Consider the following 16,456-nt stretch of genomic DNA (forward strand, 5'->3'; position numbering starts at 1 on the left):
AACTGAGCAGAATAAAATCTGATTAAGAAGGATTTTGTGCAAAAACTTTAATGAATATCTTTTGTTTCGCCCATAGACTTATCCTAACCTGTTCAAGGAAGAATAACGGGTCACATTTAAGTGTACGGCTACAAAACCTTTACTTTGGATACTGAACACATCCATTTCTGCCTGTTGTGGACGGCTGTCTGTGTTTCTAACCTTTCCTCATAAACCACATCTTCATTTTTATGGATTCAGTTTTGCCTGAAAATCATCCACTCATGCTTTGAGTGACTGAACACTGAGATCCTGCACATTTCCCCCCAGTGGACTGCGCCGCATCGGTGCTGCTGGTTATGAACCATTATGGCCACATAAATCACCAGAGGAGGGAGTTAAAAAAGCACATATTTTAAAAACTAATTTGCCTTTAATTACCAGTTGAGTCTCATTCTGTCTTGGCAATTTAGCACAAAGGCGGCAGAGAGACACCTGCTTTTCAGCTCCACTCCGGCTTTGTTATAAGAACCGGGGGAATGTGGCATCGTCCCACATTATTATAATTACCCTTACTCAAAAGGCATAACCAATAATTACAATTACAAGCTTGCAGAGTTGCTGATCGCTCTGATGATTATTCACAAAATCTGCTATTGATGCTGCTCTTAATGGGAACATTTTCCACTTTGTAAAGCAAGTTAGAATGTGGATTTTAAAAAATATATATGCATACAAATGGATTCCTCTGAATGTAGCCATTAGAGGTGATTTAACACTCCACAGAGCAGAGATGACCAATGCTAAGCCTCACAGATGTTAAAGTCTAAAAATACGAAGAGTCGGCACAGTAAATAACAGTAACACAAGCTGCCTTCTCACTGTAAGCTGCTCCAATAATTGCAGGCACAGATTCTAAGGGATGGATGTCTGAATCAGTCTCTAAATCCTCCGCTTGGCATGTTCCTCCCCTGGCATCTGCCTTAAGCCCAATTCAGATCCAATCTCCAATGATACTCCAGACAAAAGCTGGGATAAAGACAGGAAGAGACTAACACAGCCTGTGTGTACGGTTGGGGATTCATTAAGCATTAATGGCCACCAGACAAAGAACTCAGCTTGGACTCATTAAATCGGAGACCTTTAATGCCTTTTCAGCTTTAAATAAAGCGTCGCAGAAACTGGGCAGACATTACACCGTTTCTTTTGCGTGACTTGCATTCATTTTTTTACCACTCGACTGCAACCCTCAACAAAAGCAGGTGCAAAGAAAAAAAAAAAAAAAAAAAAATCCCCCAGGGAAGATGAGCTTACTTCACAAGAAATTAGAGGAGATTGATCGATACTTGCATGTGAAGCTGATCCTATCTGCCTCAGCAAAGATAATCAGACATTGTCCTCTTCCGCAGGTCTGACTGCCGGAGCGGATCACCAGGTCATGTTTGAACATTCGCAGTTTCAGACCAAAAAAAATTGGTATTGACCAAAATGGGAATCGGCAGGTCAGGTTTAAAAAAAAAAAAAACAGTAATTGCAATCGGTGCATCTCTACCTGAAATCAAATTTTTCTCACCAACCTTGACTAGAAAATGCAATAAGTTGTTGTGGCATTATTTCTAAAGATAAACAAAGTCGACCTGAAGAACATTTCCACGATTAGAGGACGAATGTTGCAGCAAGTTCTAGAGAAACTCATCCATGTGTTCATCTTTAGTCGCATTAATTACAGCAGCAGCGTCTTCACCAGAACGCTGCTGCTGGAGTTCTGACTAAAACCAGGAAGTTAGAGCTCATCACTCCAGTTCTACCGTCTGGCTCCCTGTAGCTCAGAGGATAGACCTTAAAATACTGCTGCTAGTTTATAAATCACTGAACTGTTCAGCACCACAACACATTAAAGATCTGCTGTTGTCATAGCAACCTTCCAGAACCTCTCAGGTCGTCTGGTTCTGGTTCTGCTCTGCATCCCCAGAACCAGAACCAAACAGGGAGGAGCAGCATTCAGCTTCTATGCAGCATAAATCTGGAACAAAGACAAAACTAACTTACAAGTAACTTTTCATCAAGAAATCAGAGTTTGTGTTAAATTTGTTCTTAGATTCAGAAAACTGCAGGTGTGTCTGTGTCTGGTGGAAGTTTGGTTAAAACGATTTTGTTTTCCATTCAGCAGGAAGAAAATCCAGAAATTTCACTAAAGTCAGAGAAGAAATACTTCATAATGAAAGTACAGCGTAGTAAAAATACTCCTAAAAGTAAATTTGTTCAGAACAAGTTACTCAAGTAAATGTAACTAGTTACTATCCAAATCTGAATTTGTAAATTTGAATATTGGCAGATTTTTTTCTACTTGTAAAATGGGGAAAATATTTTGTTTTCTACATTTCTTGACGTGTTTTGAGAAGAGTATGTTTAGGTTGCAAGGCCTCCTGGCCATCACCCTAATCAGTCGCTTCTGTCAGAGATTCTTCATCAGATTTAGGACCCAAAGTCGCTACTGGAGTAAAAAATATTTGGACAAACGAGTTTTTACTTATTATAAAAGGTTTGTTGTAAAAATATAAATACTTTGTGTTGTAGTTAACGTTTTCTGTAGCAAAAAAATTATTTGCTTTTGTCTCTTTTCTTCTTGGCCCCTGAGTCCTTTTGACTCGACATGTGACAAAGTGATTTATGTCAACGACTATCCTTCAGCTTGTTAATTAGCATCATACGTTAATACTTCTAACTTCTCTTTCCAGATTGCATCTAAATGTGTTGCAGAAAAACGAGCCGTCACTGAAGCTCTCCGGGTCTCCAGCGTGAAGTCCAAAGGGAGAAAAAAAAGAGACTATTTGGATCATATTCAACGGCGTAATCCCTGAAGCTTATAGTTGGATAAATAAGTGTTTGCAGAAGGATTAAGTCAGGTCACAGCACCAGCAGCTTCCTCAGCGGGCGCCGGCGTAAATGATGGCATTAGAGTTATAAAAGTGTGTAACATTTAGGACGATCCATGGCAGAGAAGCACATTGATACGTTCAGCTGAGATTTCATTAATGTGGAATCACGAGACAAACTTAGGCTGATTAAAACCCAGAGAAACCGCCGGGCTGAGCGATATGGACCTATAACTATCACAGTGTTTGGTGGTTCTGTTATGGTGATGATGGAAATAATGACAAAATCTATTTATTGCTTATTTTTTAGGTGACTGTTAATGAATGGCACAGTAAACACAAATACTGCTTTTGAAAAACATTTAAAATCCTTTTTTTTTTTTTTTTTCAAATCTACTGACATTAAGTGATGGTTTACAGCAACATTTCGTATGTCAGTTCATTTTTTTAATGTCATTATCAGGATGAAAATCTAAATTTTCACGATAAACGCCCAGCGCTGTCTGCAGTTCTCACTGTAAAAACCCAAATTACAACAGAACTTAATCGTCTGAAATCTCGTCCAGATGTTGAGGATCCAAATGCTCTAATGTATGTGACTAAAGTTATACGGGGTGGGCCACGAGTTTTAAAAATAAACACTTTACATTGGACAGCCGTTTTTATTCTCGGTGTAAAATCGCTGCCCGTCTTGGTCTGAAATAAGTTTTGCCGCAGCGTCATGTGTGAAACTCGCTCCATGTTTTCTGTTAAAGTTTCGTGCAACCATGCAGCTGCTTCCCGATCCAGCCATCAGTACAATTTAAATTCTTTGCTCTTTTGTCAAACTCATCTTAAATATGAAATAAATATACATTTTATATCCTCCTATGTATGGAAACTTATGGCCGACCCTGTATTATTAAAAAATCTTAAAATAATTTTAGTTTAGGAACACAAAAGGTGTTTTTTAAAGTTCTAGACTGTCACTTGTTTACCTGGAGGTCATTTAAACAACAAAGCACACACACTCACTCCTAAAGGCAGATTAAAACTGAGGAGCTTCTGGCTGCAAGGAAACAACTTCGTCACTTTGCATATAAAAAGCCAAATCATTCGCTCCTCCCATCCAGCGCTTTAATTGCTATATCAATTAAGCGCCATCGGGACAAGGCTTAATTACACCAAGCAAAGCTGCTCCATCTACTTTTACAAGCAAATTTAACTTATTAGGAGAAAAACAAAGTCATATCAATTCATTACAACTTTATTTGAACTGTAGACGGGAACATTTTTAGTTTGGACAACAAGCAGATTTAAAATCTCTCTGTTGAGATTCTACAGACATTATGGAGTGAACGGACATTTCTCTGGTTTTATCTGCGGCCAAACTGCTGCTGTGCACTGCCAGTCAGCTGGCTGAATGAAGATAAGTATTTCCGTTCTTTACAATTAGTGCTGCTGCTGCTAACAATTATTTTAGTAATCAATTATTGTGATGATTAATTGGATTAAAAAAAAAACTTTACATCCTGTAGATTTTTCATGTGCACATTTAAGATTTTCATGCAATATTATAAATACATTAAGAAATGCAAACAAATAATTCAATAGGTTATTTAAAAGATAATATCTATAATGAAACAACAGCATTTCTTTAGTGAATGCTTGATCATCTGCAGCTAAAGATATTTCTAACATCAGCAGGTGAAAAGCAAAGACTTTTCTCTTTATGTAACATCAGATCTGCTATTATTTTTTTCTACAACCTGATGAATAATTTGACAGCAAAAGATTCTTAAAGGTTTCAGACTTTGAACCAGGTAAAGTAAAGCTGCCACTTGAGGAGTTTTGGGTGACACATTTACAAACAGAAGGTTTTTTCCATCTTAAATGCAGAATGTATTTAGTTTTGTGCAGTTTTGTTTTTGTTTTGCAAAGTTGAACATTTTTTACTTTTGAAAGTCAAAAATTATAATTTTTTTTCTAAAAAATGTGATTAATCTGAAAATGTCGACGCTTTTAGACAGTTTATTATTTATAATAAATAAGTTATTATTTTTAAGTTGGACAGGAACGAGGCAGTTCCAGGCTTGTGGCCTATTTATTGTTGTCATAGCAACAATGAACAAGATGCCAAGATGGCTGCCAGATACAAAGTTCACAGAAGCGTGACGTCACACCAGAACCGGCTGCGGTGGAAGACTCACCTGTCCTTCCCCGTCTCCTTCTTGAACAGCTCGTCAAACTGCAGCATCTTCTGCCAGGAGATGATGTAGACCTTGAGCTTGGGCAGCACCTGGTTCATCAGCCGCAGGTTGTTGTACACCAGGCCCTTCCCGTCCCGCCTCATGTAGCTGCTGGGGCCCCAGAAGATGAACACCGTGTCCTGGCTGGCGTTCAGCAGCTCGTGGCGGCTGCGCAGCACCCGCTGCATGCTGGAGTGGGCGATGACTCGCAGGGAGGTGCGGCGGCCGACGTCCTGGCCGAACGCGCCGGCGGTGGGGGCGTCGTTCATGCGGATGACGCACTCGGCCCGGTCGATCTCCTTTCCCCGGCGTCCGCCGATGAGATGGCCGGAGCTGGTGATCAGGGAGCAGGTGTGGCAGTGCATCCTGAGAGGCTGCAGGAAAGAAGAGTAATTAAATACAACGGCAGGTTTTATCACAGACTCATAGTACAAATCACATAAAAGAACAATCAGTAATAAAAGAAAGATAACAATACCTAAAAAAAACAAGAAAAAGACGCCCAACCCTTTAGGAGGCAGTCATACCAATGTTTACATACATATCTTACAGCAATATGGTCAAAAGTGGGATTTTATCCATCCTTCAAAAGGTTAGGATGAGTTTATGGGCTATAAGAAGGCTATAAGTTTGTTACATTTTGTTTTACATAAAATCATTCTTAAATAATCAGCTTTAAATCCAAATAAGCTGCTGCTGGCCACACCCACCCCAACTCAACGTTTACACATTCACATAAAAATGGTTGCAAACAGCCATGACATTAGAGCAGTTTTCAACACAGAAAGCATCCAACACAGGAAAGTCACGCTGCTGAATTTAAATTATTACACGTATGATGGCACAGTTCTACAACCGTAGAATCTTTGAAAAGCAGAAGTAGAGCCTTCTGCACAACCAACAACAACACAGCAAGTGGTTTCTGGATGGTAAAGCAACAACAAAACAGCGATTAAACCAGCTGACCATAGGAGCTGGAGACCAGCTGGGCTTTGCTGGGGTTGCTAGGTAACGGGGTGGGCTTTGCTGGGGTTGCTAGGTAACGGTGCAGTTCCTTCTGATTTGTGACATCACCTTTGGAAGGTTTTTGAAATGGTTAATTTTCCAAAAAACCATTAAGTTACTGCCAAAAACAAGCTGGATAGTTTTTTTAAGCGCTTTGACTGTTTTTAGAAGCAGTTGAGACCCAAATAAAAATATAAAAACATCCAGAATGTAAGTTTTGTATAATATGTCATCTGTAATGACTCCATTATCGGACTTGTTTACTCTGCAAATAAATTTATGGATAAGATTCCTTAAAACAGTCGTCGTAGAGCTGGGACCAGCAGTTCTGCGCTGTTCTCTGGTTCTGGTTCATTTGGGCTTTTTCATAGCAAAAGTCTCGACATATGAGCCGCTTTCAATCTCTAAAGTTTAGCTTTTTTAAAACTGCACTGTAAGTTTTCTGCATGCAGCGAGGTCCAACATGATCCGGAAAATTTCAATTTACCTTAATCAGAACAATAAACAAACTTCCATACGGTATTCAAACTTGACGGCAACAATGAATCAAAGAAATTGGGTTTTTATTTAGTTTTTTCTCTACATTCAAATAAAAATCCACCCATTTTACTGGTTTTTGTGTAAGTTAAACATGTGAGTTTGTGAGGAACGCAGATAAAAAACCCCAAAAAACAACACTTTGGAGAACTTTGGCGAATTGCCTCGCTGCGGTTTGAAGCAGGAATGCTTTGTTGACAAACAGATAGCGACACAGCCTCCAGGGCATATGTAGCTTGTCATATTGCTTTGCGAGTGGTGGAGGCCCCGGGGTCTTAAAGAGGATTCACCTTAAATCGCGCTGCCTTTCACACACACAGGAGGAATGTGTGTGTTTACCCCAAAACCCTCTCATCCCGGTGCTGATTTAAATATGAAGAGAGCAGTTTTCAACACAGGAAACATCCAACGCAGGAAAGTCACGCTGCTGAATTTAAATTATTACACGTATGACGGCACAGTCTGAATAAAGAAAAAACACCGGAACAAACATTTATTTAGTGAAAAGTACAAATAAAAGTACATTTTGCATATTTGTGCACCACATTCAGCTGCAGTTTATTTTTAAATGTTCTTTTCAGATGTTGTGTGTAATATTTATAAAACATTACACACATTATAATGACCACTAAGCTTGTATTATATTAATGTCATCATCTTCCAAAGCTTTAATAAATCACAGCTGAACAATAGCAAAGCATGGATTCATGATATTATTGTTGAATCCTTCGATGATTGTTGAGCAGAACAAACATTTTTCCATCATTTCCATTTACTTTGGCTTTTTTATCACTAAATCTGTAATATTTATGGAAAATAACGGAGGCGAAAGTCTTTTCCATTGGCTAAAGTTGTATTTTACCAACAGCGTGTGAATGCCTGGCATTTAAAACGTCATAATCTACGACATTCTGCACCCAAGACGTCCTGCTGTGAGATTGACATTGCACCCATAGTTATTATATTGAAATGTTTTTGCAATAGGATGAGGAGGCTTTTCAGCGTTTATTAAAATTATTGTATGTGGCAAAATACACATTTTTCGCATCACACGAGTCACATGATCAACAACCGGATGACAATACTGACGGACGGTTAGCGCATCTGAGAATATTCACTGCAACTGTTTGTCTTTTGATAATTTCCTTCTTGTTCTTTTATGTCCAACAGTAGAGCAGTGCAATTACGGCCACACTTTAAAAATAAAAAAAAACATGAATTTATAATTAATATTACGGCTTTATTTGGTAATACCATGACTTTTTATTCTTGTAATTCCATTTTTTCATAGGATTCAGCTGATTTTTCTGTGTTTATTATTGTTCGTAATGTGTTGCCATACAAGGTCATTTCTTTGTGTTAAGTTTATTCTTGTTTTCTGTTCTTTGTACATTTATTTCTTCTAGATCTGCTTTAGCCTTTTCCTCTCGGTTTGCAGATAATTTTAATAATTAGTTTTGAGTTATTTCCCTCAGTTTGCCTCCCTCTGTTCTGCAGCAGCTGTTCCACATCTGCTCTGATTTTAACTCCTTTCTCATTTGCTTCAGTATTTGAGCTCCTGGTTTTTTAGATTCTTTTTTTTTATTTTCTTTCACTATTCCATGTCTTGTTCAGCTTGTAAATTTCCTGTTTTTTCTTTAAACCTGCAACATGCTAATCCTTAATTACATTACCTAACAACACGTAAACGGACTCCTGTGTTAAAGTGGTTATCATCGTCTTTAAAACCAAATATTTGGTTTTTAAGACCAAATATCATCTTTGTGTGTGTATTGTCTTTGCGTTTTCTTTCCCAGAGTCTCGGCTGCAGAGTGAGTTTTCATCGTTCATGTTTCAGGGAACTAAATGTCCTTCACACCCTCTGATGCGTCGCAGAAAGTTTCCGCTGATTGCCGGTCTGAAGCCGCTCGCTGCCTGTTGAGTCACCTGATTAATGGACCTGTGGTTCTGTCTGCGCCGCCCGATTACTGCTGCAGCTGCTGGTTTTTAGTCCGTCTGTCATCTTCCTGTTTGCGTTTGAACATTTAGATTCTGACCTAAACAAAAAGGAAATTAACCTTTACCTGGAACGACCTTTGAATTTCTGATTTATTTTAGTTTTTACACGTTTTATAATGGCACATTCGGACCACACTTAGGAAAATATAAACAATTAATCAACAAAATACTGAGAACAAAGTAATAATACGTCAAAAATAAAGTTAGCATGAGAATAAAGACACATTAAGAGAATTAAGTTATAATACGAGAATAAAGTCAAAATTATACCAGAATAAAGTTAGAATGTTATGAGTGTTTATTACACCAATAAAGTCGGATGAGAACAAAGTATAAATAATATAAAAATAGTCATATTTCAAGAAAAATTGTAATGACTTTAATCTTGTAATATTATGACTTTATTTTTATCCTAATTTTATTTATTTATTTTAGTTTGTCCCTAGAGCTCCGTCATATAAAGCCGCTGCTACTTTAGCTGTTAGCGTTTTACTATAATCAACGTGTCGTTGTGTTAGAATAGTTTTATTATCAGAAGTTTATTTTTTAATTTGAATCTAATTTGGCATTTTGCTCGCTTTGCTCTTTTCACACCCACTTTTCCCCTCTGATTCCGTGCTGCATGTTTTTACATGAAATTTTCATAAAGTGTGTGGCCTGTTTTTCTCCTGTGCATGCACATAAATCATTATCCTGGCCCTATTTATGTATGTCAAGCTGCTCTACATTGTGTTGGTATGTTTGAGGCTACCGCAGGTTCTGCTTAGCATGAGTGCACATGTCTGGGGGTGTTTTTCTTTTCTCCTGCTTCTGCTCAGACCTCCACCCTGAAAAGCAATGATATGCAAGCCGGAGCCTTTTAATGTGCCCTGAAATATCACCCCACCGGCAGCTATTTACATTCCTACACCTCCACCAATTTCCATTTCCTTGGCATTAACAAAAACAAATGATTATGGCGGCAGCAGATGTACGATACGGGGGATGTGCCATTATCGTTTTCATGCCCCGACTTTGACGTGGGGGAAGATTAGCAGACCCGTGTCGTTAATGAAACCTGGGAGGAAGGCAGAGGTAAGAAAGAAGTGATGAAAGGAAGGAAATGAAAAGAAGGGCAGAGGAGAAAGAGGTATGGGGAGGAAGTGAGAGCAACCCTGCTGCTGTGATGTTTGATGAAACGTGGAGCTAATGAGGTCCTGGTGGTCTCCATCATCACCGGCAGCAGCAGACGTGCCGCCCTTCCCCCCCTCACCTCCCGGCTTCTTGACAGTCAATCAGGGCGCCGCGCCGCGGCAGCAGGTCACAAATCCCATTTTTACCCCAGAGCCTCTAAGTGGCTCTGCACACCTCATTCCTGGCTCCTTTGTTTCAGGGAGAATTAAAGCCGCCTCTCCGCCTCGTCCTGCTCCAGCGTCCTCAGAGGTTTGATCAGCCTGAGAGTGGAGGAGGGATTTCAGCTGGACGAACGACTTCAACCCCCTGCATCTGCATTTGGTTACAAACTCCACAGCGTTTTATGAAGTCAACAAGTTGAGCGAAAAACTGTGACATGCATCACAAAAACGAAGGAACGCAAACTGAAACAGGGAAAACCTTTTTACTAAATGAAATAAATAAAAACAGTAATTCATGGGAAAAACTATAACTGGAACTATATTGTGTTTGTATAAAACTAACTAAAACATACTGAAATTACAAATCTAATACTCGTTGTCGTGTTTATGAATCTGATGTGAAGTGAAACTGATCATATTTTCCCACAGTTCACGTCTTCACTCCACATTCCTCCTGGCAAACGTTCGTCCACAAAATGCGACACCAAAAGTTGTAATTAATATTCAACTTTCTGTTGAGTACTAATTACCCAATCAATGTAAACACAATCACAAACTTTGACGTTTTTTAATTCTGCACCCAAAAATGAAAAAACTAAAACTAATAATAAAGCTAAAAAAAATCTAAAACTAAACTTTATCTAACTACTAAAACCTAATAAAAGTAACTCATTGTAAAAACTAACTGAATTAGCCCAACAAAGTCACAACATAATAAAACTATAATGAAAAACTATTATAACTCTGGTTTGTACCTGCATTCACTGCAAAAACTCCAAACCTTACAAAGTATGTTTCTAATGCAAACATCTTATTACACTTGAAAAAAAGACAACTTACAAGTAACTTTTCAGCAAGACACAAAAGCTTGTTTTCATCCTTAATAATGATGAAAAAGTGCTAGTTCTACTTTGGCTGTTATTTGGCCAGAATATAGCTTACCACCATGAGTGGCTGTAATGCAAAGGGCTTTGGAGTCCTCAGACTTGCTAAAGGACATTTACATATTAAATACTAAAACACAAGGAATCATCGTCTTAATCCCCAAAACGACGATAAATCCAAATCCAGCAGGAAAACCAAACTCAAAGCATAAAGGATGTGTAGTAATGGCCTAGTCAAAGTCCTAGAAGAGCTAGCAGTTCAGTTGTGAGAAAACATTTAAAATATTTTCAGTTTTGTCCAGATATAACTCAAATCTGTGAAAGTTGGTTCAACAACCAACGTCTCAGTGGAAACCCAAACTAAACTCACGTTTCTCTGATTATTTGTTAAAAACAAACTTTGTTAAAAACAAACTTTTTTTTGTTAAAAACAAACTTTATTTGTTAAAAACAGACTTTTTTTGTTAAAAACCATCTTTTTTAAACAAATGTTTTCTCAGTTTATCACCATGTTGGCTTCGCATGTCTGTGACATAAAGCTTAGTTGATCGAATCCAAACAAAAACACCTTCACACATCATTTGGGTCGGGTTAATCAGAACCAGAACCAGATTCCCTCTCACTCTTTTTAACCGAACCTGCTACTCAAATCGAATTTATTCCCCAAATCCCCTGATGAAAACAGCGCTCCGTTTAATAATTCATACAATAAATGGTTTATAATTCAAGACACATTTATCATTTATGTATTCAATATCACCGGCTTTGTTCCTCCTTACCGAGCAAAATACCTTTGTTCATAATTAAAAGATTCGCTGCATTTAAAGTTTTCTTCCTCCCGAACCGTGTCTGGTTGTTCCCTGATCAAAGCCGACATTATCAATGCAACCCCGGCCTAAATAATGGATTCTGATTACGGCTGGCTTCTTTTGTCCTACTGGAGGTTAAAATCCACACGGGAGAGAAGAAATCCAGGAAAACGAAAAGTAGCGGAGCTGCTCCACTTTAAACCTCTGCAGGGAAGAATAATCTGAAGTCTGAGACATCCATCTGATATCCGCTCGCGCGTTAGTTTAATTCTTATCACGCTCCATCCTCCCTCTGCTATTCACAGATATATTTTAGATTTTAACAACCCTGCATTTATCTGAGCAATATTCTGACTTTAAGATGGGTATCCAACATTAAACTGTGTGATAAAAAGCATGAAAAGCATTTTAACTGATTACATCTGCATCTCTCAGCCTGTTAGATGTTATCGGCGTAAACAGTTTCCCTGTTTGAACATCTGACAGGATTTTAGTTTAAGAACTTTTTCAAGCTGGAATAAAAACACATCTTTTCTTTTCTTTAACATTTATAAGGCAGAGCTTTTTTTTAATCTCCTTTCGAAGCTCATTAAACTTTCTGGGAAAGTTTTGAGTCTAACTTTTGACCGAATGTCCTTCTATTCAACTAAATTACAGAAAGTCCATATTGGACATTTTCTACTTAATAAGGATTTTAAATGAAGCTGCTGCTGATGTTATATACATAATGTGGTTTGAAATATAGTTATTCTTCTATAACTATCAGAACCATGATGATGAACTGCACTTTATTATAAACCCAGCCTGTACTTAAAACATAGATTAGTTACAATCTATACTTTCACAATAGTACATTAAAAGCAGCACTTTTTAAAGTGTTCTGCACATTAGCAACATAAACCTGAAACAATGCAGACATTTTTCTGCTTCAGGAAATAATCCAGGTGTTAGATGTGTGTGTGTGTGTGATTTTGCATAATCAGGCATTTACACATAAGTACAAAGATGTGTGTGTGTGTGTGTGTGTGTGTGTATACGAAGAGAAGTGACAGGGGAGGCACATCAGTTATGAGAAGTAAAATAGAAAAAAAACTACATTTCCTGTGAGAGTGCAGCGTGAATGCTGGACGCTGGACATTTGTTGGTGAAAATTGCAGAAACATTTGGAGTCAGAAATGTGAGAAATGGGCATAAACAGCAGAAAAAAGAAGCTAAACATGTATTTGAAAACTGTTAAAGATGAATGAGAAACCTTCAAGTCAATGTAAAAATATCAGAAACTGGTGCAGAACTCTGCTTAGAGCTAAACTGTAGCACACAGAGCAGTGTGTGGGCTTTAGTTAGTATTTTTTAGCCAACGTGCAAAAGGTTGCAGGTTCCTAATCATCCTGTTTCAAAATGAGTTACTGTTAAGTCACAACTGGCAGGCGTTACCTAGCAACCCCAGCGAAGCTCCAGCACGTTTGGTCAACTGGTTTTACCGCTGTACAATGGCTGCTGGAAAAGACAAGTGTTTTGTTGTTGACTTAACATCCAGAAACCACTTGCTGCGCTCTTGTTGTTTGTGCAGGAGGCTCTACTGATGCTTTTCAGAGATGTACGGTTGTATATCTTTTTGCAGCCATTTTCACGTGCGAGTGTAAACGTTGAGCTTGCGGGACGTGGCCAGCAGCAGATTATCTGAAACGCCTCAAAATAGGCAGAACTGACCAAACTAAAAATCTCATAATCTAAGAATGATTTTGTGCAAAAAAAAAAAAAAAAAATGTAATGAGCATGTTTTGTATAGACCTGTTCTGACCTGTTCAGGGAGGCGAAATGAGTCATGAACTTCGTACACAAATAAACCTGAAAGCTGCAAACATTTTCTGGGTGCTAGTGGCAGAACGTGGCGCCTCTGAGGAGCTTAAAACGGTGATGAAAACACCAAACAACATCCTCGTTTTTCTGCTGGCGGGACATTTTGACCGCTTCCTGACTAAAACCTGACCTTTCATGAAACATGAATAATTACCTCAGCGCCTGCATATATTAAACCCAAATGTGTGTCACATTTCAGAGAAATGTTAGGATTTTTATGGTGTTTTCCACAAACGGTGAATGCTGTAGGGCAGCAGAGTTAATGGCTTGTACTTTATCAGGAACCGTCTATGTTTTCACCAGTAGATTTAACCTTTCCATGTAGCGTTAGATAATGACATTCCTCCTCCTGGAGGCGCCACTTCACGTTGCTATGAAGGCTTTGCCTCGACTGTAAGGATGTGATGCATTTCCCTCAAATCTTCTAACGCTGCAGCAGCAAACATGCATGATCAGCAAACATCTTGTTTTATTTGGTTTGTTTTTCATTTGGTAAACTGCATTAAGACCTTTAACTGCTTGACCTCTGAGCAAAATCAACTCTTAACAGCTAAGAACTGGAAGATATTGGGATTATTTTCAGACTTTTAGCATGAAAGATTAATTAAAAACAAGCAGATAAGTAGCCAACAAGAGTCTGAATTATTTTTTTCTTTAGAAATAAACCAAAGAAAAATAAAACTCGAATGAAAAACTGCATTTCTTAAATCCCTTTTACTATTTCAATTGGAATTCAATAGAAATATGTCATTTTTATTAATTCACCAATATTACCAAGGTTTTTTGTCTAGTACTTGGAAAAAGAAAACTTTCAGCAAGACTCAATAATTCCTTAATATTTATGAAAAAGTCCTAATTTCACTGGCTGATTATGTCACTTCTAACATGGAAAAATGTCTTGTTATAATTGAAATAATCTACCAGAACTAATACTTTGTTTTAATCAATATTAAAACATTTACTTATAAAAGCTTCTATATCTTGATGGAGTTAGTTTTGTCTTATTTCAAGTGTACTAAGACATTTTAAATACAAACTAGACAAAAATACTTGGTGAGATTTTGTGTTTTTGCACTACTCACTAATCAATGAGTTGGGGGAGAAACAAATGAAAATCAAAGATGGTATTTAAATATAATTGGTGTAAAAGTGGAAGATTTTCAGTAAGTTTTCTGGCATCTAGGAAATAGAAATAATTTAAATAATTTAAAAGACCTAAAGCCTGAGAAGTTTGGTCTTTTTTGTGTTTCATAGACTAAAAATAAAAGTAAAGATACCGTCGCAGCGTCATGCAGCGTTACTCCTGCCTTTAGTGTAAAGTTTCAGGGACAGATGACGGGTGTCCTTGTCCCACTTGTCTTTTTCTCCGTGTCCCTGCCCTGGTTTCACTAAAAGCCCGTCCATCCATCAGCTGCGGCCCATAAAGACACAAAGTCCCCAAAACGAAATGCAGACCAACAACAAGAAGCCACATCTTTTATCTGATCCTCCTGCTGGAGCAGAGGCCCCGAAAGCCTCCCCCCCGTCCGTCTGCTGTTTCTTTATTCTGCTGGCATCTGAACCCTTATCTGCTTCCTCTGGGCTTGTCCTTCACAGCGCCGCAGGAGCCATCACTGTCCGACTTCCCACCTGACTTCCTGACCGCTTTCTGAGCTGGATGGATTAACCTTAAGAGACAGAGAAGGGGATGGAGGCGGGAGGAAACTCGGCCCAGACCACCTGGGGGGGGCGGCGAGACGGAGACGGTTTGGTGTTCAGGGAGCAAGAAAGGCGACGTGACGACAGAGACTGTTTATCAGAATTAAACACGATGTTCAAGATAGAAAATGTTTGTTTTCTTGCAGAAGTCCCGGCGCATAAAGCTTTAGCAGCCAGACCTTCTTAGTCAGGGGTGCACAACAAGTGGCCTGGGGGCCGTTTGTGGTCCTTTAAATGATTTTCTTCTGCATCCCCAGAACCAGAACCAAACAAGGAGAAACTGTATTCAGCTGTAAAACAGCAGAAATTCTGATCTGAACCTTCAGAGCCACATAAAGACGGTTATAAAGACAGCCTTCTATCACCTGAAGAACATTTCCAGGATTAGAGGACTAATGTCAGATCTAGAGAAACTCATCCAGGCGATTATCTTCAGTCGCATTGATTACTACAACAGCATAAAAAAAAATCTGTTTTTATGAAACATACATATTTCATAAAAACTGTTTATTGTTGAGCAGGTAAATAATAATTTTTAAATTTTTAATTTGATTAACTTTGTTTGGACACCACTGTCCAAAGTGGTCAAAGTGTTACTTTTTCTTTCTTGTTTCCATTCTGTTGAAAATTAAAGCTGGATTTCTTTAATAAGTAAAGCAGTCCAAGGAAAATAAACGTTTACATTTTATTGTTCCTCTAGTCAGAATAGAAACAGGAGCTTTCAGCTTTTCTGCTCCAAACTCATGGAACAGTTTGCAATCAGAGCTTAACGTCGTCTGAAGGCATTTAAGATGTTTTATTCAACTGTATTGTATGTTTATTGGGACAAAATGTTGTAACTGAATATTTCTGTTTGCTATTCTTGGCCAGATCTCTCTTGTAAAAAAAGCTATTTTGATTTCAATGTGGCAAAAGAGATTAAATTAAGGTCATTTCTATCATTACTGTTCACCAAAGGTCCTTTAAGAGTCTGGCTCTTTGGAAAGTCCTGGAGGTCACTGAAACTCAGGTTTGTAGCTTAATATGCGGCTCGTTGTGACTCGTACTGCTGGCGTTACTGAGTGACATTTAGACTCTGTGTGTATAGGAGTTGGTAATTAAACAACAGGGAGGAAGGAAATCCTTGGAGAAATTGTATAATCACAGATTAGCACTGCGTGATTTGTACATAAAAAAAAAAAAAAAAAAAAAAGGGGGACCCTCTTTTTTTTTTCATGGTAAGAGTCATCGGGGCCCCGGGGGAACCGG

At 38.4% G+C, this 16,456-nt stretch overlaps 1 protein-coding gene across 1 annotated transcript in view; it reads right to left on the reverse strand.

Annotated features, from left to right (window-relative positions):
• st6galnac5a (ST6 (alpha-N-acetyl-neuraminyl-2,3-beta-galactosyl-1,3)-N-acetylgalactosaminide alpha-2,6-sialyltransferase 5a) overlaps positions 1 to 16,456 on the reverse strand; it is an 86,128-nt gene that overhangs the window by 20,897 nt on the left and 48,775 nt on the right. Inside the window, exon 4 of the mRNA XM_015041716.1 lies at positions 5,045 to 5,457. Within this exon, the coding sequence (XP_014897202.1) occupies positions 5,045 to 5,457 (413 nt within the window). The remainder of the gene's footprint in view (positions 1 to 5,044; positions 5,458 to 16,456) is intronic.

This window comes from Poecilia latipinna, unplaced genomic scaffold (genome assembly GCF_001443285.1).
Source record: "Poecilia latipinna isolate Pla-1442-1.1 unplaced genomic scaffold, P_latipinna-1.0 Scaffold565, whole genome shotgun sequence".
Classification (NCBI taxonomy): domain Eukaryota; kingdom Metazoa; phylum Chordata; class Actinopteri; order Cyprinodontiformes; family Poeciliidae; genus Poecilia; species Poecilia latipinna.